The sequence below is a fragment of the Penicillium riverlandense genome (assembly GCF_028828495.1).
Source record: "Penicillium riverlandense strain IBT 135883 chromosome Unknown utg000001l_segment0_segment0, whole genome shotgun sequence".
NCBI lineage: Eukaryota > Fungi > Ascomycota > Eurotiomycetes > Eurotiales > Aspergillaceae > Penicillium > Penicillium riverlandense.
In genome coordinates, this window is record NW_026643194.1 from 958,674 (window position 1) to 986,655 (window position 27,982).

The 27,982-nt window shown below is 52.0% G+C and overlaps 12 protein-coding genes across 12 annotated transcripts; 6 read left to right on the forward strand and 6 right to left on the reverse strand.

Moving 5' to 3' along the window:
* Window positions 1–193: 193 nt before the first annotated feature.
* N7474_000396 (putative cell wall proline rich protein) lies at window positions 194–2,833 on the forward strand (the record flags this gene model as incomplete). Its single annotated transcript, XM_057191811.1, has 1 exon — window positions 194–2,833. One exon carries the CDS (start codon window positions 194–196, stop codon window positions 2,831–2,833), a length of 2,640 nt encoding a protein of 879 aa, XP_057056764.1.
* Window positions 2,834–3,524: 691 nt separating this feature from the next.
* Window positions 3,525–4,886, forward strand: N7474_000397 (25S rRNA (uracil2843-N3)-methyltransferase; the record flags this gene model as incomplete). Its single annotated transcript, XM_057191812.1, has 1 exon — window positions 3,525–4,886. One exon carries the CDS (start codon window positions 3,525–3,527, stop codon window positions 4,884–4,886), a length of 1,362 nt encoding a protein of 453 aa, XP_057056765.1.
* A 158-nt stretch (window positions 4,887–5,044) lies between these two features.
* Window positions 5,045–5,940, reverse strand: phb1 (prohibitin subunit PHB1; the record flags this gene model as incomplete). The annotated part of the gene is made up of 2 exons (XM_057191813.1): window positions 5,045–5,563; window positions 5,620–5,940. The coding sequence occupies 2 exons, from the start codon at window positions 5,938–5,940 to the stop codon at window positions 5,045–5,047; spliced, it is 840 nt and encodes a 279-aa protein (XP_057056766.1).
* A 210-nt stretch (window positions 5,941–6,150) lies between these two features.
* Window positions 6,151–6,885, forward strand: N7474_000399 (ubiquinol--cytochrome-c reductase subunit 8; the record flags this gene model as incomplete). The annotated part of the gene is made up of 4 exons (XM_057191814.1): window positions 6,151–6,182; window positions 6,349–6,374; window positions 6,599–6,776; window positions 6,834–6,885. 4 exons carry the CDS (start codon window positions 6,151–6,153, stop codon window positions 6,883–6,885), a joined length of 288 nt encoding a protein of 95 aa, XP_057056767.1.
* Window positions 6,886–7,523: 638 nt separating this feature from the next.
* Window positions 7,524–8,501, forward strand: N7474_000400 (spermidine synthase; the record flags this gene model as incomplete). The annotated part of the gene is made up of 2 exons (XM_057191815.1): window positions 7,524–8,048; window positions 8,226–8,501. The coding sequence occupies 2 exons, from the start codon at window positions 7,524–7,526 to the stop codon at window positions 8,499–8,501; spliced, it is 801 nt and encodes a 266-aa protein (XP_057056768.1).
* A 235-nt stretch (window positions 8,502–8,736) lies between these two features.
* On the forward strand, window positions 8,737–9,810 carry N7474_000401 (Dehydrogenase multihelical; the record flags this gene model as incomplete). Its single annotated transcript, XM_057191816.1, has 1 exon — window positions 8,737–9,810. The coding sequence occupies one exon, from the start codon at window positions 8,737–8,739 to the stop codon at window positions 9,808–9,810; it is 1,074 nt and encodes a 357-aa protein (XP_057056769.1).
* A 102-nt stretch (window positions 9,811–9,912) lies between these two features.
* tktA (transketolase tktA) lies at window positions 9,913–12,275 on the reverse strand (the record flags this gene model as incomplete). The annotated part of the gene is made up of 6 exons (XM_057191817.1): window positions 9,913–11,160; window positions 11,183–11,391; window positions 11,458–11,752; window positions 11,804–11,888; window positions 11,973–12,115; window positions 12,222–12,275. The coding sequence occupies 6 exons, from the start codon at window positions 12,273–12,275 to the stop codon at window positions 9,913–9,915; spliced, it is 2,034 nt and encodes a 677-aa protein (XP_057056770.1).
* Window positions 12,276–13,814: 1,539 nt separating this feature from the next.
* Window positions 13,815–14,298, reverse strand: N7474_000403 (L-rhamnose mutarotase; the record flags this gene model as incomplete). The annotated part of the gene is made up of 3 exons (XM_057191818.1): window positions 13,815–13,898; window positions 13,969–14,105; window positions 14,169–14,298. 3 exons carry the CDS (start codon window positions 14,296–14,298, stop codon window positions 13,815–13,817), a joined length of 351 nt encoding a protein of 116 aa, XP_057056771.1.
* A 326-nt stretch (window positions 14,299–14,624) lies between these two features.
* N7474_000404 (MFS transporter) lies at window positions 14,625–16,404 on the reverse strand (the record flags this gene model as incomplete). Its single annotated transcript, XM_057191819.1, has 5 exons — window positions 14,625–14,809; window positions 14,866–15,689; window positions 15,746–16,021; window positions 16,078–16,157; window positions 16,231–16,404. The coding sequence occupies 5 exons, from the start codon at window positions 16,402–16,404 to the stop codon at window positions 14,625–14,627; spliced, it is 1,539 nt and encodes a 512-aa protein (XP_057056772.1).
* A 1,237-nt stretch (window positions 16,405–17,641) lies between these two features.
* niiA (nitrite reductase niiA) lies at window positions 17,642–21,294 on the reverse strand (the record flags this gene model as incomplete). Its single annotated transcript, XM_057191820.1, has 9 exons — window positions 17,642–18,638; window positions 18,691–18,848; window positions 18,898–19,370; window positions 19,423–19,625; window positions 19,680–20,198; window positions 20,248–20,330; window positions 20,380–20,919; window positions 20,973–21,120; window positions 21,170–21,294. The coding sequence occupies 9 exons, from the start codon at window positions 21,292–21,294 to the stop codon at window positions 17,642–17,644; spliced, it is 3,246 nt and encodes a 1,081-aa protein (XP_057056773.1).
* Window positions 21,295–21,910: 616 nt separating this feature from the next.
* niaD (nitrate reductase NiaD) lies at window positions 21,911–24,843 on the forward strand (the record flags this gene model as incomplete). The annotated part of the gene is made up of 6 exons (XM_057191821.1): window positions 21,911–22,172; window positions 22,388–22,641; window positions 22,704–22,939; window positions 22,999–23,222; window positions 23,275–23,898; window positions 23,951–24,843. The coding sequence occupies 6 exons, from the start codon at window positions 21,911–21,913 to the stop codon at window positions 24,841–24,843; spliced, it is 2,493 nt and encodes an 830-aa protein (XP_057056774.1).
* Window positions 24,844–25,075: 232 nt separating this feature from the next.
* N7474_000407 (tubulin gamma complex associated family protein) lies at window positions 25,076–27,963 on the reverse strand (the record flags this gene model as incomplete). Its single annotated transcript, XM_057191822.1, has 3 exons — window positions 25,076–27,453; window positions 27,515–27,805; window positions 27,864–27,963. 3 exons carry the CDS (start codon window positions 27,961–27,963, stop codon window positions 25,076–25,078), a joined length of 2,769 nt encoding a protein of 922 aa, XP_057056775.1.
* Between the last annotated feature and the right edge of the window lie 19 nt (window positions 27,964–27,982).

Genomic DNA, 27,982 nt, shown 5'->3' on the forward strand with positions numbered 1-27,982 from the left:
CGCGGAAGATCCAATGACCCTCGAACGAGGTTTATAAGACCTCCAGATTATTGAGCTTTCCAGTCACCGCCGGGAAGTCAAACCATCTGGAGGTCTTTGTTCATCTGGATCGTTTCGACTCTCAGTTTTTCATCGACTCGCTTGTTTCTACTTTCGTTTCCTCTTCTTGTTTGTTTTCTGCGACGCAGCATCTATGACTTCAATTTCGCTCCCTTTCCAGTCCCAGCCGACCGGTTTTGCCCAGCATTTCGATTCCCCCGACCAGCCGGCCGCGGATCCCAGTCGTCGTCTCACCATGCCCGCATCGCTACCCAATCCGCCGTTTGTGTTTCCCGCCAGGGAGCCAGATGCGTCCGACACCCAGTCCGAAATTCCTGGGCCTCGGACACCCCCGCAGCTTCCGACATTTTCGTTCAATCCTGGGGCAGGCCCGTCTCCACAGCCAGCTCAGCCAGCTCAGCCATACAATCCTCGTCTGAGTGCCCATCGACGACGGCCTAGTGAATTTGTTGGGGGTGAGCAATTGGTGACACCGGAGTCCGTGGATGACAAAAAGGAAGAACCGGCGGCGTCGTCTACCTTGCCTCCACCGGGCCCCCCTGGCCCCGGCAGAGGCCCTGGACGTCGCGGTCATGCCCATCGTCGGTCGGCGGCTATCTCCGGAGTTGATCTGAATGCCATTTCAAAGGCGCTCGGCACGAATCCAGCTGCCCCGAGCGCGCCTGTCACACCTTCCGAACGGGGATTCGATGACATTTCGAGGCCATTATCTCATTCAGCCTCTAGCCTGGGCCGTCTGTCTCCTCCTGGTTCTCCAGGGATTCCACCCGTTCCGCCCCTCCCTTCTGCCATCTGCGTCGAGCCTGCTCCAAATGACACCCCTGACACCAGCCTTCCCGTTTGTACAATCTCCAACGAGACACCTGCCAACACCGTGACGATCAATCCCTCACAGTCCGATAACCCCGCTAGAGATAGTACACTTTCTTTCGTCGACCTTGGCCCGACGCCACGGGACCGCAAGCTCAAGCCACGGCCCAAAACTGCGGATGCGTCTTTGGCATTTGATTTGATCCAGAGCAACAAGGCCAGCGGAGTCTCTTCGGTCAAACGGTCCAAGTCTTCAGGACACTCGCGCTCCCGAAAGAGTATGTCAACGGGATTGCTTGATGCCACCCCTTCGAGTCACTCGGCTGAAGATGCTCGCTCTACCCACACGTCTCACCGCTCGTTTTCCGATGATGGTTCGGACACTTCCAGCGACAGTGAACACGATAGTGGATTTTTGTCTGCGAAGAAGCCGTCTTCCAAATCCAAGAAGAAGAAGCGAGTTCGCTCTTGGGCCGGTGCCATCTTAACACGGGGGAAGAGCAAGGGCAAGCGGAATGCGAAACCGAGTCTCGGATTTAAAGCACCGACTCCTTCGCCCCCTGCGCTTAGTCGAACCAACTCCGACGTCGGGTCTGTCAATTTTGATGATGATCACATTGTCGTCCTCCGGACTCCCACCAACCCGAATGCGCCTGTTTCAGAGGCTGAACGAAGCCAAGACACCCTTCCCGTCCCGGTGCCATCTCTTGAAACTGCGTGGAAACCTCGCAGCTTTTACGAACAGGGGAGGCAGGACGATACGGTGAGCAGCCCGATCATCGACCTTGATGCTGCCCTCGGTCCATTCAATACCCCGAACATGCAGCCAGCGATGGGAGCAGCTAGCAGCTTCACATTGGCTACACAGCGTATGTACAGCGGTGGACGACGAGGCGAATTTATTGGTCCAGAGATGCGATATCACCGACGAGCAGAAAGTGCCCCAACTCTGCCTCCGTTTGATCGCAGCGCTTTGGTTGCATCATCCCGCCTCAGCGTCGCCCCCGTCTTGGAGTCTGCGGATGTTTTTGATGAGGAGGAAGAGGATGCTTTTCTCGCCGGGAATATCCAATCTCCCAAGCCTGACGCATCCCCTGCTCAAAACGCCGTCGCTGTGTCGGATGACGAGAACAAGTCGGTCAAGAGCGATAACTCTACCAACACTTTGACTCGGCCGGCAGCTACCAGCGACGCTTCTCAGAATCCTGGATTGGGTCTTCAGGAGGATCAGTCAGCGACTCCCAATGTGCCAGCCGGCACCGAGCCGCCCAAGCAAAACGCCGGCAACCTATTCCCTGGTCAGCTTCATAACTCAGTGGAGATTCTAAAGTCGGAGGAGAGCGGGCACAGAACGCCAGGGCCTTCTAGCCCGGATGTCTCGCCACGCTTTTTGGCCGTTGAGAAACGACCGGCCTCCTCTCCAATGGAATTCATGCCCACCATCCCTCCATTTGCTCTTTCGGCCGGAGTTTCGCCTTCTGATTCATCATTTCCGTCTCCTGGGGCGCCAAGGACACCGTTTGACCGTACCTTTTCGAGCCATTCTTACCATCACCTGCCTTCGGAGTTTCCACATGCATCGATTGAGGATGTCCCGTCCCTCACCAGCAGTGCATCGACCATGACAAACACCTTGCATCGCTTCTCTGCTACTTTCTTAGCCCGTGCTCGTCCCTCAACCAACCGCGCCTCGTCCTTTTCAGTTGGTCTCAACCGACGAACCGACCCCGCGAATTCACCGAAGCGGTCCAGCTTGGCTAGCCTTTCCAAGCTGATGAGTGGGCCTTCAGAACGGAGCAAGTTGAGCCAAGAAGAGAAGCCTCCGGGTGACTCACCCGACAAGGCCAAGGGGAAGGGTCGCCGAATCAGTCGTCTCATGCACTTCTGGAAACAGAAGGACAAAGACAAGTTCTCGGCAGAGGCGGCCTCGGCACCTCGCCCTCGCACCCGGCCCACCTCGTGATCCTTTTTGGTCTTTACGCATTTTGTGGTTTTTGGTATCATGGCGCAACATCGGCATAGCGATATCCCGGCAGCATGGGATCCTTTATTTCTCGCGGCAACTTCCATCTTCTCGGCTTCTTCCGTTCTCGTGGCTTCGAGCGGCCTGGGCAAATACCCCCTCCCTCGCCTGGACTGTACATAGTAATATCGGCCCCAGGGTTTTCCATTCTTTCTTGCGGGCGCCGATTACGAATCTCTTTCGCATCAGACTGCGGGTCTTTTCGCATTTCTGAGTATGATATGTTGTCATCTTCTTGTCTATCGTTTTATGCTACCTGTGTGAGTGACGCACGGTTTGATTCATTTTCTCCACGATCATTGTCCCAGCGCGGGCCCACTACTTTTTTTATTTCTTCTGAAATACTATTCTCCCTTGGCCCATCTTGGGTCCCTTTTTATTCTTCTCTATGACTGGGGTACGCTTAGTGTGGTATTTTGCCTATTGTATCTAGCCACACCGGTCATTCCTGTGCTGAGTAAAATAGGTAGGTGGAAATGTGACCAATTCCCTGTTGAACTGTGAACTTCCAAGATGGTAGTAGTGTAGATAGAAGATGCCGATAAGATAACGATACGCAGAAAATGGCCGGCTTGAATTCTTCCTCTTTTCTCCTCCTTTAGATCGACAAAACCACTCACAATTCCTGTCAATGGCTCCTACCAAACGTGGGAACCGCAAGATACCCGATTCTTTCCAGTCCAGACCATCCTCTCATTCCAAACCATCCTCTCATTCCAAACCATCCTCCTCCCGCCGAGAACCTCCCCAGTCGCGAAAATCACACCCACCCCGCGAAACCAGCCATGAAGAGACGAATAATTCCGCCAATGGCCTCGATTTGGACACCACAGTCCCCCTCTCCCTTCAACAACTCCTCCTCGACGTCTTCAAAGCAGCCCTTCTCCCCTCAACCCCAGTGCACTCCGAGTCCCCCGACTCCGCCGAACCATCACAACTACAGCCAGCAGACTCAACCCACCAAACCAACACACCCCTAGACACCAAATCCTTAATACAAACGATAAAATCACATCTCTACCAACGGGACTTCGACTCGGCCTTCGCAGATGCCGACGATGATCTGCTGCGCGCTTACGCGCTGCGCTGGAGTGCGGCCAGGGCTTTGGGGTATGCGGGGCTATTTAGGTGGGTGTTTGGGCTTATGAGGGATCAGAAGGAGGACAATGCTTCTGGGAAGGGATTGCATACTGCGCCATCTACCCGTGTTGTCTGCTTAGGTGGTGGTGCAGGTGCGGAGATAGTTGCGCTTGCTGCGGCGTGGAGGGATTTGGGCTGTGACGATGGTGACGGATTGGAAGAGGGTGTTGCTGGGTTGGCTCTGACGGAGAAGAATACGGAGAATGAGGAAGAAAGCGGGACTGGTCTTGGGGAAGCCTCAGGCCCCCGTCTCGCTGTCACGGCTGTTGATATCGCGGACTGGACTGCCGTAATCGAGAGACTGTCCGACACGATCACTTCGGCGGATGTACCAACGCCGTCAACATCAAAACACCAGCCACCGCTGGTGCGTGAGCGAAGCACGTTCTCCGTCTCGTTTCAACGGGCCGATGTCCTCACTCTCCCCGCGTCCGAACTAAACGACATCTTCCGCGACACCCATGCCACTTCTGCTTCCTTACTGGTGACTCTAATGTTCACCCTCAACGAGCTCTTCTCCACATCCATGCCTAAAGCCACCAAACTCCTACTCCAGATGACCGAAACTCTCCCAGCAGGGACTGTGTTGCTGGTAGTCGACAGTCCGGGAAGCTACTCAACCGTCAAACTGAACGGGAAAGATGGAAATATGCAGGAGCGCAAGTACCCCATGAAGTTCTTGCTCGATCACACGCTTCTCTCTGTGGCTGAGGGGAAGTGGGAGCGGGTGTTCTCGCAGGACTCGCGCTGGTGGAGGCGAGATGCGCCACGGCTGCGGTATGAGGTTGGAGAGGGTGCTGGACTGGAGGATATGCGGTTTCAGCTGCATGTATATCGGAGGGTCGCAGGGTGAATATGGTGTATATATGACTAAAAGACAAGCGAGCTTCATCAGAGTAGAGGTATGATATTGCTACATATAGAAGAAGGAACAGGAAAGGCTCCGCCATGGCACAAGCGGACCCTCCCCAAAGAGTGCGATTAGATGATACATTTTGTTTCTCGTTCAACTCAGCTCCGCAGACCCAAAAGGAGACTCGTGCTCTTGCCACCGTCCTTACCCTCCCCACCCGGCAGATAGGTAACGTTCGGGTTACCGGACAGAGTCTGCGCAATCTCCTTGCTGGCATCAATGCGCCGAATCTCAATCAACCCAGTACCGGCCTTGGCAACAGCCTTGCTAATGATCTCGGCACTCTCGGCTTCACCCTCCGCGCGGATAACGTTAGCCTGGCGCTCCTGCTCAGCGCGCTCGACGATGAACCGCGCCCGCTCGGCATCCTGCTGGGCGATCTGCTTCTGCTCGACAGCCCGCGTGAACTCCTTGCCGAAGGTCATGTGCGTGATGGAGACGTCCTCGAGAGCAATGTTAAATTGCGCCGCCCGTTTCAGCAGGTCAGTGCGGATGCGGTTCGATACGGCTTCACGCTGTGTGATCAGCTCGGCGGCGTCGAATTGGGCGACGATTGCTTTGAGGACTTCGTTTCCGATGGAGGGGAGGACACGCTCGTCGTAGTCCGTACCATATGACTAAACCATTGTTAGCTTCGTGAGAGATCCTGTGCTTGTGGGTGTTGTAAGCTCACCTGGTAGATCTGAGGCAGCTTCGGCACGTCCGGTCGGTGCAGCACGCGCAGCGTCAGGCTGACCATCTGTAAATCCTTGCTACCGGTCGTGGTGGAGATATTGCGAGGCTTCGTGCGGACATCGTAGATAATGGCTCGCTGCAGCCAGGGAACCAAAAAGTGTGTGCCTTCGTTGACTACCTTCTCCTGCACACCGGACAATCGGTCGAAGATGACTGCCCGTGTGCCACCGCGGACGTCGTAGAGGGAGGCATCGGCTAGCAGCAGCGCACCCGTCACCGGGATGGCCACCCGGTAGAGGCGTTGAAGGGTGTTCTGCATGGTGGACGGGGGATGAGGTGGAAGGGTGATGAAGAGAGAGAAAGGAAGGACCGAGATGGAGTGTCAGTGATGTCGCCCCGATCAGGTTTAGCGTGGATGGGCCAAACCTCCAACTTCGCCCGACCGTCAACTCGTTTCTTGTCCTTCAACCATCTCGCTTGCCCACTTCGACCCTCCCACGTTCGATTCTCTCGACTCAATCCTCTCACAATGGGTGGCGCTCTGGATCCTAAGAACGGAATGTAAGTTTCACACTCTCTTCCCCCCAGTGTCCTGCGCTGGTGCGCGCCCGCTTGCGTCTGCCGAGGGTGTGATCTGAAGCATCCCGGCTGCCAGTGAGGCCAATAGCTTGCCCTGCCACACACCCTGCTGTGAGATTTACGTGTGCTGATGATGGTCTCAATATAGTTACATGGGTGGCTGGGGCGATTTTGGTACGTGGACGATGACCCTTCCCTCGACCCGAGTGTGTCCGCATACGGTCGACACCTTCTCTCCGAACTCCCCTCTCGAACACACCTCTCAAATTGGCAAAACAAACCAGCGATCAGAAGGAAATCATGACCGGGGAGTGAAGAGAGGGGAACACAGAGAGAGAGAAATGGAAAGAGGAAGGACACCATGCCTGATGATAGACACTGACCCGCCGTGACTGCAGGGTGCCCGACTCCCCAGCGCATCGCTACCTACTCACTCTCGGCTAACCGCCAGCGCCCCTTCGCCGGTGCCGCCAACGCCGCCGTCTTCAACGTTTTCCGCCGCTTCCGCCACCAGGTGCTCTACGTCGTGCCTCCTTTCGTTGCTGCGTACGCCGCCATGAACTGGGCCATTGAGCGGTAAGACTGCTGTTACTGATGTAGGAGTTGAATGAGGTTGCTAATTGGGCGTGATAGCAACGAGTACCTGAACTCCAAGCCCGGCCGCCTTGAGGCTGGTTCTGAGTAAATGGATGGATGGATCGATGGAATTGAGTTGAATTGAATTGGTATACACAGTGGTGGAGCTGTATGATTGTACAGTAACTAGAAAGCAATCACCATTTCCTTTGTCTGATCTATGCCTTTACCATTGGTCTGTCTTCGTAGTTGGGTGTAGTCCACCTCGCCGGTCCGGGATCTCTCCTACAGTATATACAACACTACGCCATACTACACAAATCCACAGAATAATTACCCATTGACTTCTACCATTCAATTGATCCCATTCCTTGACTAAAGATCAGTATTACTCTATTATTCACACCTACCCTGTTATTGGCGCTGTTCAGCCCGTCCCCACACCGACCGAAAAAAAGAAGCAAAAAAATTCGCCCAAAACAGACAAACTCCCGCATGTCCCGACTTCTTCGATCTCTGCTTCGCCCATCCGCCCTCTTCTTTTCTACAACTTCCACCTTCTCCTCTTCCTCTTCCTCCTTCTATCATTCCTTCCTCTTTCCCTTCCTTTCCTCCTCTCCCTTCCACACAATGAGCAACATCACTCACCCCACCATCAAGGGTATTTTCTCTCTGCTACCCCGCCTCCACTGAAGCAAAAAAACTAACCTTGCCTCTTCAGATGGCTGGTTCTCCGAGCAGTCGGACATGTGGCCCGGCCAGGCCATGAATCTGAAGGTCAACCAGATCCTTCACCACGAAAAGTCCAAGTACCAGGACGTGCTGGTGTTCGAGAGCAGCGACTACGGCACGGTGCTGGTGCTGGACAACGTCATCCAGTGCACCGAGCGCGACGAGTTCTCCTACCAGGAGATGATCACCCATCTGGCCATGAACTCGCACCCCAACCCCAAGAAGGTGCTGGTCATCGGCGGCGGCGACGGCGGTGTCCTGCGCGAGGTCGTCAAGCACGAGTCCGTCGAGGAGGCCACCCTGTGCGACATCGACGAGGCCGTCATCCGTCTCTCGAAGAAATACCTCCCCGGCATGAGCATCGGCTTCCAGCACCCCAACGCCAAGGTCCACGTCGGCGACGGCTTCGAGTACCTGAAGGAGCACAAGAACGAGTTCGACGTCATCATCACCGACTCCTCTGACCCAGAGGGCCCCGCCGAGTCCCTGTTCCAGAAGCCGTACTTTGAGCTGCTCAACGAAGCGCTGCGCGACGGCGGCGTCATCACCACCCAAGGTTGTTCGTCGCCTTTCTTTTCTGTCTTTCTTTTTTTCTCTCCTCTCCTCTCCACCCCGTTCTTGTTACGAAACATAGGCTAATCTTTTCGCACCACCCCGCAACCAACCCGCTTTCGGGCTCGGTTTTGTGGGAACTGTGCATTCTGTCCAACAGCCGAGAACCAATGGCTGCACCTTTCGCTGATCACCGAACTCAAGAAGTCCTGCAACGAGGTCTTCCCCGTCGCCGAGTACGCCTACACCACCATCCCCACCTACCCGTCTGGCCAGATTGGCTTCATGGTCTGCTGCAAGGATGCCTCTCGCAACGTGCGCGAGCCTGTCCGCACCTGGTCCCGCGAGGAGGAGGAGCGTCTGTGCCGCTACTACAACCAGGACATCCACCGCGCCAGCTTTGTGCTGCCCAACTTCGCGCGCAAGGCGCTCGGTGCGTAACTTGGCAGTAGATTTATGATTCGCAATGAAGGGTTTCGGATTCGTCCATACAGTACTTTTGTACCGTAGTTTTTTCACCTAGTAACTATACCTGGTTACGGGCATAGATCGGTTCCCCGCAGCCGAGGATAACCAACCCCTCATACATACCCAACGTCGTCTTCTTCTTCCTCTCCTTCTTCCTCGCACACGCTTCACAACAACATACAACAAGAAATAAACAAAAGATAAAGACATGTCCTACCCACACCGCATCACCCTCCTAGGCACCGGCACAATCGGCCTCTCAATGGCAGCCCTCCACCTCCGCCGCCCCGACACATCCGTCACGCTCTACGACCCACGTCCAGACTTGGAGTCCCAGGTACACGAATTGCTGCCCGCATTCCTCTCGTCTTCCTACCCGAAACAAGAACACAGACATGGAGACAAAGACATAATCCAAACGCTCCTCTCCACATCCCGTCTCCGCCTCTCCGCCTCCCTCGAAGATGCCTGCCGCGGCGCAACTGTCATCCAAGAACAAACGCCCGAAGTCCTTTCCTCGAAGCAGGCTCTCTGGACACAGGTCCAGGGATTTGCGGATCCCACGGCGCATCTGTGGAGTAGTTCCAGTGGGATTGCTGCTTCGGCGCAGTGTGCTACTTGTTCCGTCGATGGGAACGATGTTAAGTCCCGTTTGCTCGTGGCTCACCCGTTTAATCCGCCGCATCTGATGCCCCTCGTGGAAATTGTTCCGGGACCGGAGACTAAGCCGGACAGGGTTGAGTTTGTGACGAGGTACTTTGATACTACGCCCGGTCCCTTGCCTCTTCCCTCTTCCTCGTCTTCCTCTTCGTCGGAGGTTCAGAGTCAAAGTCAAAAGAAAGAAGGCTATTACCGTCCCATAATCCTACACAAAGAAATCTCCGGCTTCGTCGGAAACAGACTTGCATTCGCGCTCCTGCGCGAAGCATGCCATCTCGTCGGCGAGGGAGTGGTCAGCGCGCGAGACCTCGATGCCATCGTGACGGCTAGTCTTGGGCCGCGGTGGGCGGGCAGTGGTGTATTTGAGAGCTACCATGCTGGCGGCGGGGAAGGCGGGATTGGAGCTTTCTTGCAGAAGCTTATGCCGACGATGCAGCCCGTGTGGCGGGATTTGGGCCAGACGGAGATTAGTGCGGAAGGCGGGGAGAAATGGAGGGATATGGTTGTGCAACAGACTGAGGAGGCATATGGCCCGTATACGGCGGAAACGAGGAAGAGTAAAGAGGAGATGCTGAGGGAGGTGGTGGCGATGCAGCAGCGGAGATGGAGTGATTTACAATAGAACAATATGTAGTAAACGAAAAATCCAAATCGAGATTATCCTCTTAAATAAAATTCATCTATTCGTTTTCATTCTATTTCCTTCTCTTTTTAGGACGGACCCTTACAGGATCTGCTGGAAGGCCCGGTTGATGGGCGAGCGCACGGTAGCGCCCTTGTAGAAGTCGATGGTGGCAATGGCACGCTTGCTGATGCCCTCGGGTGTGAACTCGAACTTGGCGTACACCTCCTTGTACGGACCGGAGGCACCGAAGCGGTTCAAACCGAACTGCTCGTGCGCATAACGCTCCCAGCCCATGGTCGAGCACACCTCGACCGACAGCACGGGAATGCCATCCGGCAGCACCTGCAGGCGGTAGGCCTTGTCCTGGGCGTCGAACACCTCGAAGCAAGGAACGGAAACCACGCGGGCAGCGACGCCGTGCTTCTCCTTCAGGTAGGTGGCGGCGTCAACACAGATGCCGACCTCCGAACCGGTCGAGATGATGGTCACGGCCGCGTTGGGGGTCTCGACCGCGACGTAACCACCCCTCAGGGCGTTCTCGATGGTCGAGTTCTCCAGCTGGGGCAGGTTCTGACGGGTCAGAGCCAGGATAGTGGGAGTGTGCTTGGCAGTCAGAGCAGAGTAATAGGCGGCGCTGGTCTCGTTGCCGTCGGCGGGACGCCAGACCATGCAGTTGGGCAGAGCACGGAAGTGAGCCAGAGTCTCGATAGGCTGGTGGGTTGGGCCATCCTCACCCAGACCGATGGAGTCGTGAGTGGCGACGTAGATGGTGCGGACGCGCGAGAGAGCCGACAGGCGCACGGCACCGGCGGCGTACGACACGAAGTTCAGGAAGGTACCGCCAGCGGGAATGATAGTGCCGTAAGCGGCGAGACCGTTCATGACAGCGGCCATGGCGTGCTCCCGCACACCGTAGCGGATGTAGCGGCCGGACCAGTCGCCAAGGCCCAGGTTGGGGGGCTGGAAGTCGACGGCGTTCTTCCAGCGGGTGTTGTTGGAGCCAGTCAGATCAGCCGAGCCGGACAGCAGCTCGGGGATGACCGAGTGGATCTTCTCCAGGACGGCCTCCGAAAGCTTGCGCGAGGCGATGGCAGGGTCGGTCGGCTTGTAGGTGGGGAGGCTCTTCTCCCAGCCCTCGGGCAGCTTGCCGGCCAGGCGGCGAGCCAGATCGGCACCCTCAGACTTGTGCTCGGCCTGGTACTTCTCGAAGAGCTGGTTCCACTCCTGCTCCTTGGCGGCACCCTCGGCGGCGTGCTTGTGGTACAGGTCGTACACCTGCTGGGGCACGACGAAGCTCTGGGATGGGTCGAAGCCAAAGGCCTTCTTCACGCTCTCAACGTCATCGGCCTTGAGGGGGAGCACCGTGGACACCGCCGGTGCCCTGCAGCTTGGAACCGAAACCGATGGTGGTGGTCAGCTTGATGACGGAAGGCTTGTCCTTGACCTGCTGGCACTTGCGGATAGCATCCTCGATGCCCTGGAGGTCGTGGTCACCATCCTTCACGTGCTCGACATGCCAGCCGTAGGCCTCGAAGCGCTTCATCACATCCTCGGTGAAGGCGCACTTGGTGTCGCCGTCTAGGCATATAGGGTTAGTTCGGTTTTCCCACCGGGTAGACTCGGGCTGATCGAAGCGTCACGTACCAATAGAAATGCCATTGTCGTCATAGATGGCGATCAGGTTGCCCAGCTGCAGGTGGCCAGCCATGCTAGCGGCTTCGCTGGCAATGCCCTCCATGGCGCAGCCATCACCGAAAAAGGTGTAGGTGTAGTTGTTGATCAGATCGTAGCCGGGCTTGTTGTAGACAGCAGCGGTGTGGGCCTGCGCGATGGCCAGACCGACGGCGTTGGAGAAACCCTGACCCAGGGGACCCGTGGTGACCTCGATACCGGGGGTGTCGTGGGACTCGGGGTGACCAGGGGTGATGCTTCCGACTTGCTGCGTTCGTCAGAAAAGAGCCCATTTTCATAGTGATTCTCAAAAACATACACGGAAGCTCTTCAGGTCGTCCATAGTGAGCTTGTAGCCAAACAGATGGAGCAGAGCATACTGCAGCATGCAGCCGTGGCCGTTCCTTGAGGTAGAGCGTAAGTGTCAGCGGCTAATTGATTCACTGGAGCGTTACACGTAGGAAATTGATCGCAACAGAAAGACTCACGAGAGAACGAAACGATCACGGTTGATCCAGTCGGGGTTCTGGGGGTTGAAGCTCATGAACTTGTTGAACAGGACGTGGGCCACAGGGGCCATGCCCATCGGGGCACCGGGGTGACCCGAGTTGGCCTTGGAGACGGCATCAACCTGACGGAAAATTAGCAAAAGAGTCAATTGAAAGCAAGGAACGTGGCAGATGGCCAGCTTGTTCTGTTCCGCCACGTCCCGAGTGGATGGAGCGAGCAGGACGTACCGCGAGAACACGGATGGTGTTGACAGCCAACTTGTCCAGATCAGTGTAACCCATGATGGCGGTTACTACAGAGAGATAGAGTCAGCAATGATCAGTCGGAGAATTGAAGGCGAACGTACAATGATGGGAAATGGATATGTAAGGGGGAGGATGAAGATGAGAAGAGGAAGAAGAAAGAAAGAAGCGATGGAGGGGTGTGTTTGGTGGTGGGGGGCGGATGATGTCTGTGGTGGGGCAGACTAAATCGCATAGTGCAGATATCTTCGCAGTACGTAGTAGGGAGTATACATGGATTCTACAGTAGTAGTAGGTACTGTAGTTATTATTTTCTATGTCTACGACTATCCGTTCGAATGATCGATATCAACATGACAATTGCAATAGTTACTGACCATACGTACTTGTTGCCACTCCATCTATGCTGACTCAAAAACCACTCTGGCCTCCCATTCCACGAACACTCGAAGATCCTTCGCTAATACGGTCGGGCATCTCCATTTTCAGCCCGGCGGAAAAACCTTCAAGTCATTCTCTTCTTTTGTCCCCGTCGGATGAATATCTCTGCACACCGGGGAGCCGCCCGGACCACGCTGCTCCGGCCCGGCGGAGCCCTATTATTATTCATTAGCCGACTGACAGCTTAAGATCTGGCTCTGGAGTCGGCTTGTCCCAATCTGGCCAATCCGCTTACAAGAAATTCCCGGCGCCTTACCCATCTCCACAAATTTTTGTTGGGGATTCGAAAGCCGGTGTGCCCGGAAAAGCATAGCGTGCTCATTCACGACTGGGTATACGGAGCCCGTTCGTCCAGAGTGGGAGTGAGCAATTATTCAGGCACAATTCAACCGCCCCAGTGGCGAAGGAAATCATCCGCTACAGCCGGGAAGCCTAGCCATTATTCTATTAGTGGACGCTAGTTTTAATTGCGGAAGATGAGCCGAGCAACCTAAAGCGAGTACATATTAAGCGTTTTGGCCTTGTTGTTGCCCTTGTGCTTTGGTTCAGATATTTAACCGCGTGTGTAAATCAATAATATCACCTATATTTAAGCTTATTCTTACCCAGCAGCGGCGGAGTCACTCACGCTGTCTAGCAGACAGACAGAAGAAAGGTCAAATCAGGAGTTATATATCTGTCTGTTTAAATGCAATAATCGAGGTCCTTAAATATTGTGCGCACTGCGAAAGAGGTCGGGGTATAGCCAATTCCCATAGATACTTTTACGCACAGTAAGGTCTAAATATGATAAATGCCGGGAGCGTACTCATGAAGCTATGGCTGCAGATAGGCTTGCTCCTCCTGTTTTTATCTACCCCACAATTGCATAATCATATCTAACCCTAACGATTTAGGGCTAGAATGTATTCTTTTGTTTTTGTAGCCGGCGAAATAAGATGTCGGGTTAATTGGGCTGGGCAGTTCAGGGACCGATTTGGGGGCGGGTATATCCACTTCCCTCATCCGCACATGCTTGAGGGCTACGGTAACGTACTGTATATGTCTTCATTGTATGATATACCGTTATAACCTCCAGGTATAAATTGCATACGGCTGAAATTAAAATATGCCCAGAGTCCTGAAAACTTGCTCTAATCATTCCGTATAAAACACCTCATCCAACACCTTCCACCATCCTGGACCCTCTGCGCTACCCACAGCACCAGGAATCGGACTCTCCTAGTACAACATATCAAATCAGCTCCAATAATAGGATATAGAAACAAGAACATTAAAAATTAAAGCTCACCTGCATCCCATCGGTCATAGCCCACCACTCCCTCACCTTGGGATTGGCCTTCATGCACGCCATATCACCCTCAAAGTCTGAACCGATATACTTAAATGTTGAGAACAATGTCCGGTCATTGTCGAAGAAGATCGAATCTGAATTGTATCTGGAATCAGCGCGATGAACGAATATCCACATCTTTCTCTTGCATGACGTACAGTCTCGGATGTTGCAGTCTTTGATTTGCTGCAGGACCTCGGGCCAGACGTTGGCGTGGCATTCTTTGTATGCTGCTACAGCGGATGGTTTGAGATAGACAATTTGCGCGATGCGACGGACAGGAGACATTGTGCCTTGTGGATTGCTGATTGTCGGAAATGTTCGAAGTTTCTCTGGATGCGGGGGTGCTTTGCAGGCTTATGTCTTGCGGTCTCGTATACGGGATGGACAGAAGAGAAACTGGAAGTTTGACTCGCTGATAAGTGTTCTCAGTGCAATAGAAGTGTTGAAAGAGTGAACAACTTTGCTTGCCCCTCCGTCACGTCGTTGCGACATCCTCCCCTCGGAGGTTGCTAACCCGAAGCCCCACCGGTATCCCAAGTCCAACTCCACAATAGTTCATATAAACTCCACCCTCTATTACAAATATTATATGCAAAATCATATGATAGCCTTTACGAGCACACCATCTGGCTGGAAGCAACCGGTCGAATCCAACAGACAGCCGCGTTCGCCGCCAGCGAAATGACGCCCATGATCCAAAGAGATCGCCCATACTGATCTCCGTTGTACCGGAAGACAATGGCGAAGATGATCCCGCCGAGATTTCCAAACCCACCTACGATTCCAGAAACGATCCCTGCACATAATTGTGAGCTTTCAGTTAGTTCAACTCCGGAAAAGGAACCAGCTTACCATTGGCAAATGGATGCACATGAGGCACAACGGCAAAATTAGCCCCGTTGCAGGCTTCCAGAAAGAATGCCAGGCCAGCAAAGAGTCCAAACATGGTTGCTTCACTGGTCGGGTTAGACAACCCAATTGCAAGCAGAAACGCGCCCATGATAATTCCCAAGAAGGACAACAACAATTTCTTCGACCACACCGAGCCCGTGAGACTATAGAGTAAATCTGCAAAGAGACCGCCAGCAGGCCGAAACGCAACGTTGAGCAGACCGAACATTGCGGCCCAGCGGCCAGACTCGGTCTGACCCATGCTGGGGAAGTTTGCTGCGTAGTAGGTTCCCAGAGTCGAATTGATGGCCAGCTCAGAACCAAAAGAGCAGGCATAGGGCACTGCGACTGCAAGAGTAGACAGGCTAAAAGCAACTTTCAGAGATTCTTTGCGCGAAGGGGCGACAACGGTTTCGCGCTTGATAGTGTCTATCTCTCCAGTTGCAGAGCTGTCTTTGTCGACTACCTGCGGTGACTGGGCTCCTTTCTTTTCAACGTCAATATTTCCAAGGTTGCTGACGGAGGCCGCAGTAGATGCTCCACTGGATGGGTTACCCGAATTGATGTCGATGATATTCCCATCTGTTGTGGTACCAGAAAATTCCTTCATCAAGAAGTGTCGATCTGACCACTTGCCCGTTGGTGTATCCTCGCAGAAGAAGAGCATTCCCAATGCTATGGCAGTGATAATAATAAAAGGAACAATGTAGGCAACGCGCCATGCAATGTGGGAGGATAAGCCGCGCGAAAGGACGAGAGAGTCGTATACAGCAGGCATCACGAAGCTGGAGAAGCGCTGTCAGAAATTGAGAAATCCCAACTTTTGGAACCGTCAACATACTATGTGATCCCTCCGCCTGCATTTCCCCAGCCGGCAGCTAGAGAGTTGGCCGTCCCCACGATCTTCTTGTCGAAGAAACCCGTGCACCAGACCTGGCAGGGAACAAAAGTGCCACCTAAGATTCCGACAAAGAATCGTAAGGCAATTAGTCCATTTGGAGTTGTGACAAGCCCTGCCATGGCAGTTGGAATGGCGCCGCTAAGCAGTAGCCCAGCGAATACCAGGCGAGGACCAAAGCGGTCACACAGAGGCCCAGAAATAATTCGCACAAGGAGCCTGCACGTATTTCAATTAACTTTTATAGTGAATAGAGCTGTGCCAGGATCTCTTACGTTGCTAGAAGCGCAACAATATTCGAGTTGGCAATCTCATTTTGTGTCATGTGCAGATCTTCCTTGATGGTGACAGTCAACTGCAGAGAAAAAAAAGGTTTCGATGATTAATTGCTTGAAGCCATAGATCTTAGATATGAGAGAGGGACATACCAGCGGCGGAAACGCGTACCACGATAGGAATGCAACCATAAAGCCTAGCCAGGAAAAGAAGAATACTCGTCCATATTGATCGAATGGGTTTAGGACTGGAATTGACTTGGCCTTGCGGTTGCCCAGATTGATCTCTGGTGAGACAAAGAGAAGCTTAACAAAACCGACAACCATTCTTGTCTTGTTCAAAATTTGCGTAAAATAACGGCTTGCCAACTCAGGTGGATATTGGACTAAACCCAGGTACTTGCCCAGAGATTTTAGATATGATCTGGACCGATTGACTGTGAGATGCAAATAGCTAGGTAGAATTAACCATAAGGATATTATTTCGAAGAGATTCCGTGGAAAGGGGGCATATATTAGACTAAAAATGACCCGACCATCTATCTCCCGCATGTCAGTCGATCAAACGTTAATGGTGCGTATTGTCAACAGGGGTTCATCAGCCAAGGACCTGGGCACCATCATGGCAATCGATATCCAACAAAGCTGATTCGACAGTACCTTCTACATAGATTCCAGTGAGGCATAGTGAGCCCTGACCCATTCCTGGAAACTTTCATGACTGCATGGCCGATGAACCGAATCAGTATCCTAGTGACTGAATGATAGGTTCCCTTGATGTAACTCCGCGGATCTAACCAGCTTGCCACAGGGAATCTGCTAGTTGTCAGCACACAGTAGGAACGACATCGATCGTCTGCAAGCCGTTGATAACTCCCAAGCCTCTTATTGGGTACCGGGTGATCTAGGGATTGGATTGTGGGCCAACCTAGTTCCAGAAAAAGATCCAGTCTCCGCGGAAGTGCCTAGATAGAATGAGATGGATTTGCAGATCTGGGGAACTCTCAATATCCTTGGACTCATGACACACCGATTGCAAATGGGCTGAAGAGTGGGAGGGCAAAGATAAGCCTCGATTGGACCAATCACATATCGAGTATCACGTGAATACAGAAGCCCTATTCCCTGCGAAATACTGCTTTTCAGATACAAGAGGAAGCAGAGCGAGGTCATCTATGATTAATTGAATACCTATATCCCACCGGACGGAAGTGGGGATAGTAGCGGGATAGATGCATATCACAACGAGGAGGTCCTCCGTTCCTCGAATTCAGGCGCCTCTGCAGCGAGACCCAGGCTAAACACAAGTATTGGTAGAGGAGGTTGACAACGCAGAGCAGAGGCTTAACGGGGAAATCTTCTACCTCGCGGTCACCAATGACGAACGCATGGCAGTGCTCTCAGGGATGCCTCGTGAGTTCCACGAAATAGGCGATTGATACTACTATACTGGACGTTCATTCACTCTCGGCGAATGTGGAAGCACCATAGAAGCGTCGCCGTACAAGCAACACAAATATATACTTATGTAGATACATTTCCAACCAAGCTGAAAGCACATGAATTACCAGTCAATCCCGTTCACTGCCTTTCCTGACGGTATTAACCCATTACTCTCCCCAACTTTCTTGCCTCGTAGCCCCTTGAGTTTTTTGTCCGCCTTCTCAAAAGGATTGGGGGCCTCCCCTTTCCTCACCTTCCACTTTTCAGTTCCGAGAACCGAATCTAGCTCCTCAATCGGTGGAAGCTTCACATAAACCCATCCATCATCGCGCTCCTCCACAGGGAACGTAGCAATGTTCAAATCTTCGTCATTTGAGCACCGACCGGCCTGCTCGCCGTTGAGCTCAAAGTTGCGTTTGTGGTAAGGGCACGAGACCCAATATTTACCAGCATCGTCATCGCCAATCAATCCATCCGAAAGGACAAATGCTCGTTTATGCGGGCACATCTGCTGAGTTGCGTAGTACTTGCCCTTGATCTTAAACACAGCTAGCTGAGTGTCGCTGCGCTTGATGTTGGCAGATGAGATTTGCGGGTACTCGTCAGAGAAGTGATCTGCTTTGACCACAGGCTGCCACGAAAGAGTTGACCACTGGTGGCCTTTAAAGTCCTCTTGTGCACTGTCTGTGGCCCAATATGTAGGGCGTTGTTGGGAACGCTCCTTCACAAGTTCTACCGTTTCAACGGCCTCCTCGGTATTGGCGAATTGTTGGAAAAATTTCCGCCGCTTGGGATTCCGTACGGTCTCGGTCCACTCGCAAAAGTAGCTATTCACAAGTTCTTCCATTTGATTTTCCATGTCCGCACAGATGCCAAGCTTGTCGTCGATGATCACCTCTCTCAAGTAGTTGATCCCACCTGGGAGGTTTTCGATCCATCTGGCTGTACGCTGCAGCTTATCGGCTGTCCGAATATAAAAAATCAGATAACGGTCAATAATTGGCATGACCATCTCCGGGGGTACATCTTTGATTAGTAGCTCAGAATGCCTCGGTTTGGCTCCTCCGTTGCCACCAACGAAGATGTTGAACCCTTTCTCGGTGGCGATAAGACCGAAGCTGAGAGTCATTAGCAGATTTCCTTCAATTGTAGGGCACGTATTTCACTGACTCCTTATTTTGAGCCTCAGCACATTCACGTACGCAGCCTGATACCGCGCCTTTAAATTTGTGCGGTGCCCGGATACTTTTATATCGCTCCTCGAGTCGGATGGCCATCCCAACACTATCACCAACTCCAAACCGACACCATGTGGTGCCAACACAGCTCTGATCAATTAGCAACAGAATCAAACTTTGAAGTGCATGATGGATATACCTTGATAGCCCGCAGTGCTTTGGCATAAGCATGCCCACTCTCCATCCCCGCATCAACGAGCTCGGTCCAGATATTGAGAAGATCCTGCTTCTTTGCTCCAAACATATCAATTCGCTGGGCACCGGTAATCTTGCAATATAGACCATACTTTTTGGCCACTTGGCCGATGGCGATCAGTTTGTCTGCACTGATTTCTCCACCGGGGACCCGGGGTACAACTGAAAATGTGCCATTCCTTTGGATATTGGCCAAGAATTTGTCATTCGTATCTTGCAGGTCGTGGAACCCCTTGTCCATGATATGTGGGTTGAATAGACTCGACAGAATGGATGCAATTGCTGGCTTGCAGAGCTCGCAGCCCAAGGAGTCTGGATTCTTGCTGACTGCCTTCATTACATCGACGAAGGTCTTTAACTGTTTGATGGCGATGACATTGTAAAGATCGGCTCGTGAATAGGGAATGTGGGAGCAGACTGCAGGCAGTTAATAAAAGGATTGAGACCAAAAGTGTAGGGGCTTACTGACGGTGATTGGATACCTCCTGTCCCATTTCGAGCATGGTTTTGTTGAAAATTGACTGGACCAGAGGCATACAGCCTCCGCAACCAGTCCCAGCCTTGGTGCAAGACTTGAGCTCCCCAATTGATTTGCAGGTGCCGTTCTTGACATTTTCCACTACGTCTCCCTTGGTAACATTGTGACAGGAGCAAATCTGTGTACTGTCATCACTGTAGGAAGTGGTCAGGAATGTCTGCTAGAGGGTGCTTGGTGCAGAAACTCACAGATCGTCTGCATTTTCTTCGCCATCTTTCTGGGAACCGAGAATGAACTGACTCGGAGGCACTTCCAGCTCTTTCTGGCTCTTCACCATTTGGTTCAACTTTAGATAGTCTCTTGTGTCTCCAATCATCATACCTCCAAGCAGGTACTTTCCGTCCATGGTAAACAAGTACTTCTTGTACACACCACCAAAAGGATCTTTATATGTAAGAGCCTTGACCGGAGACTCTGTATGATCCATTTTCCTTGCGGAACCATTTGTTGGCCGTTGACCGGGGAGAAATTTGGGCCCATCCCTGTCAGCGAAAAAGTCCCCAAAACTGGCGACGTCAACCCCAAGCAGCTTCAGTTTTGTGCTGAGGTCTGGGCGGGTAAATCTTTTTGGTTCTTTGTCGAGGCTTGTCAAATTAAAGGCTAACACGTCCGCCATTTCAATTCCTGGCGCAATAATCCCGAAGGTTTGATTCTCCCAGCTGGCACATTCACCGATAGCGTAGATATTCGGAATTGAGGTCCGTAAACTGGTCATGTCAGAAAATGGTCGTGCTCTTGATTAGGATTGAGATATACCTTTCATCAATAACAAAGCCTCCTCTTTCAGCGCTCTGGATCCCAGCCGAACGGCCCAATTCATCTCTTGGCTTCACTCCAATCTGGACACAATAAGTCAAACGCTCATCCCACAGAAAAGAGAGACAATACCGCGAAGCAAATACAGCAGCAACTGATCTGCTCTCCATCCTCAAAGGTGATTCCGGTAACATTATTCTCCGCATTCGTGTTGACCACAGCAATGCGCTTCTGATGCAGAACATCCAAGCCTAGCTCTCGGATTTTGCGCGTCACCAACGTGCCCGCATCGCCGTCAAGCTGTCGTGCCAATACCCATTTATTGCGGTCGATCAACTTGACATTTCCAAAATCCTGCAGATCTGTCATGGCCTTGGCGGCCTCCAACCCTAAGAGTCCCCCGCCGACTGTTACTGCGGTTTCGCCTTTGTGTTGGGCCGCAAAACCGATGAGACGCTCGAGATCAGAGATCGTTCGGTACACGAATATGCCCCTTGCGTCGTGACCGGGAGTATTTGTTGGCAGGACAGCATCAGAACCAGTTGCGAGAACCAGGATGTCATACCCGATTGTGTCGCCTGTAGAAGTACGGATTGTCTGGTCGGCAGCGTTTATCTCGGTCACTCTGGTGTTGAGGTGGTGGTCGAAGGTGCGTTCTTTGAATGATTCGTACTTGGATTGGGAATATTAGCAAAATAACTTTGGAAAGTGATCTATTGATATACCCATTTCTTCGGATTGAGGTATAGATCCTCGATTTTGCGATGCTCGAAGAAAGACGACAGCCCAACGCGGTTATATGCCACATGAGGTTCTTCGCCAACGACGACAATGTCATATTGCCGGCGTGTGTCATGTTTGATGACTTTCTCACTGGAACTGCTTAGCAGACTTCAACCCTATTGATAGCTACACCACTTACATGAAGGAGATGGCCACCATGCCCAAGCCCACAACCACAATCCTTTGTCGTGAGCTCTCCGGGATGTTTGCGCCAACGCTTCCATCAATCGGGTCACCATATCTTAGTCCATCTAGAATTGGCATGATGAAATGTGAGATGTTTTGCACGGAAAAGCTACAGATTATGGCATCGGCTGTAATTTAAAGCGCTGAGACTATCGGAGCCTAATATTACTGTGACACCATGCTTTGATTTCAACATATTGTGGGACAAAACGGAGGGAGTCGATCTACTTGGCAGACACACGGGTTCTCCAATACATGAAGAACATGTTGATAGCATCCAACTGCTCCAATAGTTGTTTCTCCGCGGAGATGCTAGTAGATGATGATTGGTTGGTGTTAGGGCTAGCTTATCTTTGCATAGATAGATAAGGCGATAATGATGAAGAACTTGGTGGACTCACTTACATTATCGTATCCTTTTGTAATCCAGGGCTTCTCCGTAATTGTCCGGGGTGAACCTGATGGCAAACGGCAACGATGATCCGAATCGCGAGGCGTTTTGAGACCCGCGGAGATCCACATATAGAGACATCCCGAGATGAAGAGCAGGGTTTGACATATTACTAAACTAGATTATTTATATCAGGGCAATTGATTTAATGTTCTTTTGTCACATACGAATTATCCTGTCCTTAAACGATCCAAATAGTCATCCCGCGAGAGACATTGTCAACAGCTCGCTCGCGCCAGCACAATGCCGAGCACAACGACACAGACTACAACTGCGGATCTCCAAATATCCCCTTTCAAGTCAAATCAGATCAAATTAGATGGCATCCCAACACCGCCTGAGATTGACATTCCCCTTCCGCCTCCATCATACAGCCCAACTCAGATCCTGGACGTTGACCAAGGCACACCGGACAACCATGTCCCGCGAGATCCACGGCTCATTCGATTGACTGGTGTACACCCTTTTAATGTTGAGCCCCCCCTCACAGCATTATTTAAAGAAGGTAAGATAAGCTACGATATGTATATTTCACAAAATTAAGAAAGAAAAAAAAAAGGCTTTCTTACATCCCCGGAGCTATTTTACGTTCGAAACCATGGTCCTGTACCACAAGTCCACGAAAAGGATATACCATCTTGGGAACTTAGTATTGAAGGGTCTGCACCATAACCACATCCATTGTTCTACAAAAGTAACTGACTTTCTATGTTAGACTAGTTGAAACTCCCATTGTTCTCAATTTCCGCCAAATTCTACAGAATTTCGACCAAATAACCGCGCCAATAACGCTAGTTTGTGCCGGAAACAGACGCAAGGAGCAGAACACGGTGCGTAAATCGAAGGGCTTCTCGTGGGGTCCAGCAGGTCTGTCGACAGCCCTTTTCACAGGGCCCATGATGGCCGATATCCTGCGAGCAGCGAAGCCGCTGCGCAGGGCTAGGTATGTGTGTATGGAGGGGGCAGATCAATTGGTAAGTAAGATAATATTTAATATTACATGGAAAGCACAAGATCCTAATCCGGTTTTTCCCAGCCAAATGGATATTACGGTACATCTATAAAGCTGAATTGGGCCATGGATCCAAACAGGGGAATCATGCTCGCCCATAAGATGAATGGAGAATCCCTCAGACCAGACCACGGGCGTCCCTTGAGGGCCGTTGTGCCGGGACAGATCGGTGGGCGAAGCGTTAAGTGGTTGAACAGATTGATTCTAACGGAGGAACCGAGTGATAATTGGTACCACATCAATGATAACAGGGTTTTACCGTGGGTTTTAAAAAACAAAAGGATTTTATTCAGAAAAGGAATGCTGATATGAACTCCAGAACGATGGTTTCTCCGGAGATGTCTTCACAGGAGCACCATTGGTGGCATGATGAGCGGTATGCCATTTACGATCTGAACGTTAATTCCGTTGCGGCATATCCGCAGCATGAAGAGACACTGGATCTTGACACCGCTGAGTCTATGTACACCGCGAAGGGGTATGCATATGCGGGAGGCGGACGGAGAATAACGAGGGTTGAGATATCTCTGGACAAAGGAAAAAGTGAATTCCCTGGTTCAATTTTTGCAACCAAGCTGACCTGTTTTGCTGCAAGCCTGGCGTCTCTCCGAGATCGAATACGCAGAAGACAAATATCGCGCCTTCGAAGGCGAGCTCTTCGGCGGAAAAGTGGACACATGGTGGCGTGAGAACTGTTTCTGCTGGTGCTTCTGGTCCCTCGATATCCCCATTCCAGATCTATCAGCCAGCAACGCGATTATAGTCAGAGCGATGGACGAAGCACTGACGGCACAGCCACGAGATATGTATTGGTCTGTGCTGGGGATGATGAACAACCCGTGGTTCCGAGTTACGATCACGAAAGAAGGGAATTGTCTTAAATTTGAACATCCAACTCATCCTGCTAAGGCCGGTGGTTGGATGGAGAGAGCGAAGAAGACCGGCGGGGATTTGATGAACGGAAACTGGGGGGAGCGAATCGAAGGCGAAGCTCCTGTTGAGCCGGAGCCGATCAAGGAAATCAACATGAAGAAGAATAATGTGAGCAGGGAGATTGATCTGGAAGAGCTAAAAGCAAATGTCAGCAACGAGAAGTCCTGGTTTGTGGTTAATGGAGAGGTATACGATGGTACGGGGTTCCTTGAAGGGCATCCCGGCGGTGCGAGCAGCATCACTTCATCTGCGGGATTGGACGTTTCTGAAGACTTCCTCGCTATTCGTAAGAAGATTCAGGATAAAAGCGCAAGAGAATTCTCTAACTCGATGCACAGACAGTGAAACAGCCAAGGCCATGATGCCAGACTACCACATCGGCACCCTAGACAAAGCATCCCTCGAAGCACTCAAGAACAGCACCAGCCGAGATTCAAATGAACCACGTCCAAAATTCCTACAATCACACACATGGACAAAAGCCATACTGACAGAGAAAAGAGATGTGTCCTGGGACACGCGAGTGTTCGTCTTCGAGCTCGAGCACGAAAAGCAAACCCTAGGTCTCCCGATAGGACAGCACCTGATGATCAAAGTCCCTGATTCCGCAGCCAACAACGAAGCCATCATCAGATCCTACACTCCCATTTCCGGGACCAGAATGACAGGGAAAATGGAGCTTCTCGTCAAGATCTACTTCGAAACTTCTACAGCGCCAGGTGGGAAGATGACTCTGGCTCTGGATAGGCTTTCGTTGGGGACAACGGTTGACTTCAAGGGACCAATTGGAAGATTCGAGTACCTAGGCAATGGCCGAGTTCTCATCAGTGGGAAAGAGTGCAGAGTGCGCTCGTTCAAGATAATCTGCGGTGGGACGGGGATCACGCCTGTTTTCCAGGTATTGCGAGCTATCATGGAGGACCCTGGTGATCCGACGGAGTGTGTTATTCTTGATGGGAACAGACTGGAAGAAGACATTCTTTGTCGCTCAGAGCTAGATGCTTTTGTGGCGGCTGATCCACGGAAATGTATACTTGTGCATACCTTGACACAGGGCTCCGAATCTTGGACTGGTCGAAGGGGCCGCATTTCTGAAGAGTTGCTCATGGAGTATGCTACTCCTGAGAAAGACAGTATGGTTCTTCTCTGTGGTCCTGGTCCGATGGAAAAGTCTGCGCGGAATATTCTTGTCGGCCAGGGCTGGAAAGAGTCCGACCTTCACTTCTTCTAGGTTGTATTTTTGGGTTCAATTTGGCGTTTCGCAAGAAGAATTTGGGTTCCCGGCGTGATACAAAGGCTGTTTGAGTTAGTTAGTCTTCAGGAGCGTAATGTTTTATAGAGCCGGATACAAGATTAACATAGCATGAATAGGTATCATCAATCATCAAAGATCATTATTGCATGTACTCGAACAGGAAATCTGCCAAGTCTATCTAACATGAACTGTATGTGACACCAACCTTTCAATAGTATTCCTTCCAGTCCAGCCTCACACGCAAATGTTCAAAAACACTCGTGGATTCAGATCTTGAAGCAAAAAACCCCCCAGATTTATGAAAAGGTTTCGAAGACGCCTTTCCAGAGTCCAGCCCGCGTACATAACCCAAGAAAGCAGAGGTCTGTTTCCGGAAAGTAGCATACAGATGGAGAACGGTACCTTCACTTTCATGACGAAGTCCACTCAGCCCATCCGCTCTAGAAATAGGGCTAAAGGCGAGAATGGTGCTGAAAATGGAGTCGAGCAATTTCGCTGCCTGCGCGTGTCGCTTACTGAGGAAGAAGGCGAACAGCATTTGGTCGAGTATGTCCTCGTGGTAATCACGGAGTCGGGGCACCGAGTGCGCGGCTTCGATCGTGCCGTCGATATCACCGCGGTCAAGACAGCGTTCGATCCTGTCGAGGGTTTCTTGTAAGCGGTGCCAGGTCGAGCCGACGCCGATGTGGAAACAGTAGTCGCTGACAGCAAGGACAAAGTGTTGAGCGTCGATGCGGAACTTCTGGGAAATATTTCGTGTGTCTCCAGAGAGAGAACCACGGACGGTCGAGTCGCGAATCAGGCCCTTGACGACTGATACCATGCGAAGGAGGCGAAGCAAATGCTTGAAAACACGGTCATATTTATTGAGAGACCGGGTAGTGATGATAGTTTCGAGGACTTCAGGTGGCTTATACTGAAGGCGAAGGAAATCCAGCGCCTCAATAGCATTAGGGTCTTTGCAGCGCTCGATTTCATCGGGATGCAATTCACGAATTGAGAAGCTCATTCCGCCCGGCAGTTCGTTGTCCTTATCTTGTGCATCTGGGTCGGTTTCACCAAAGTAACAGTCCCCGAGGAGTCCGATCAAGACCAAGCGAAGCTCTGAGCTGGCGGGTGGCCATGTGTCACGGCTGCCCAAGCGCAACCCTGTATGTACGCCGCTGCGCATGACGCCGGCTTTGCGTTCTCCGCTCTCCATTTCAGGGTCGAAGAGGGAGTTTGACAGACGCGACACAAATGATCCATCTCCCAGAAGCTGAAAACGCCATTGTAAATTGAGATGGTGTCGGATATTGTGCTCTTTAAAAAGATGATGGAGACATGAAAAGTCGATCAGAAGCGCCTGGGACGATACGATCGGCGCAAGAGACAGATAGAGACCTGAAGTCAAGTCCGGCCCAAAACGGCTGTCATCGTAAGCTGGAGTAAAGCCTCTGGCTTGGTGCAGCAGTTCGGAGAATTTGTCTTTGGAGAGAGCTTCTTGATCCGCAACGACTTCCGACACACGCTTCTCGTCGTCAATATCGAAAAGCTCAAATGTTTCCGTTAGCTCCTCTTGTTCGTTGCCGGTATCAGCCTCGGACAAGACGGGCTCAGATTCGGTCTCTTGTGTACAAGGCTCGCCACGATGGTACCTCAGGATCTCAGCACGAAGTTGGCATTCGTATTCTTGTGCGGTCCGTTGAATTCGCTCAATATCGTCCCACGCTGTCGCACATTGCAAATTCAAACGACCCGCACGATTAAGCACATCAAGTCGACCGATGGGATGTTGGGGATGGGATCGTTTGAGCAGCCGAAGACTTCTTCCACTCTCGAAAATTGAATGCGCTTGATCAATAGGTATGGTGTGTGGCATGTGGTCTGCGCGGTAGTTGAAATCAATCCGGACAGGCCCCGTCTTGAACTTGCCAGGCTCCTCAAAGCATTCGAGTTGGACAAACGTTCTCCCACTCGCCACATCTTCATCCAACGCTGGTTCCTCCGGCCGAAGACCAATCCAGCCCTCGACGAATTTGAACCAAGGCGCCGTTACGCGGAGAACGATTTCTTGGACGAGATTTTCTAGCCACCCAAACCTCTGGGCACAGAAAGCCGCTCGTTCCATGACAGTCGAGATGATCTGAGCCTCCGAAACGCATTTCTCAGCCGCGTCCACAATGTCCGTCAAGGCGCCAACCAAGTCCCCGCACCGCTGAAACAGCGCCTTGGTCTGCAAAAGTGAAACAATGTTTCTAGAATAATCGAGAAGCTGCTGTTCGAGGTTGTATACGACTACTGCCGTGGCGCTGCTCAGCGTGAACAAAGCAGGCATTTCCTTGCCCTTGACCTGAGTGGCCTGTGCAAATGCTCGCAGTCGCTGCATGTTGGTGCCGCACCGTAGCACATCTCCGATGATGATCTCCAAGACCTCCGGGCTAATACCTGAGACGCGCGCGTGAGTCAGGTGTCTCTCAAACTGGTTGGTCCGTTCGTTGTAGCGGAAAAACGGCGAGCTCCAGCCAAGTCCGAGTCGAAGCAATGATCGAATGAACACGTCGTTTCGGACCAGACGGCCTGGTTTCTTTTGAGCACTCCGACGGGCTAACGCGGCGTCAAACCCCTTTTGCCCCCGATTCGCTAAAGTACGGAGAGACCGGTTCACGAAATGACCGGTCCTGGTACTTCTCCCATGATTTCAGCGGTGAGGTGTAGCCGGGGAGTTCCTTCAATTGTTCCAGTGCCCATATATTCTCTTCGTCATCAGCGGAAACGTCTTGGAGGAGATCAGACTGTGCCTCGGAATGGCCGTCTATCGAGGGCTCGATGATGGAGTCGGGAGACGACTCCGGTGGCCCGGGAACATCGCTGAAGTAATCGAGTTTCCAGATCGAGTCGTGTTGCTGTTTAACACTAGGCTCAACAAGTAAACTGTTCAACCCCAATATTGGGATGTCTAGATGGAACGAAAGTCAGTTTCCCCGGGTCATTGGAGGCGACCCATCGGAACGCACCAGGCAGAGTCTCATTCCACGGCAGCTGCAAGGCCTCGACACTGAACTTGGACAGTCGCCAGAAGCCATCGCTGGCAAAGGGATCAGTGTCCGACTCCATCGACTGAGTCGAACGCGTC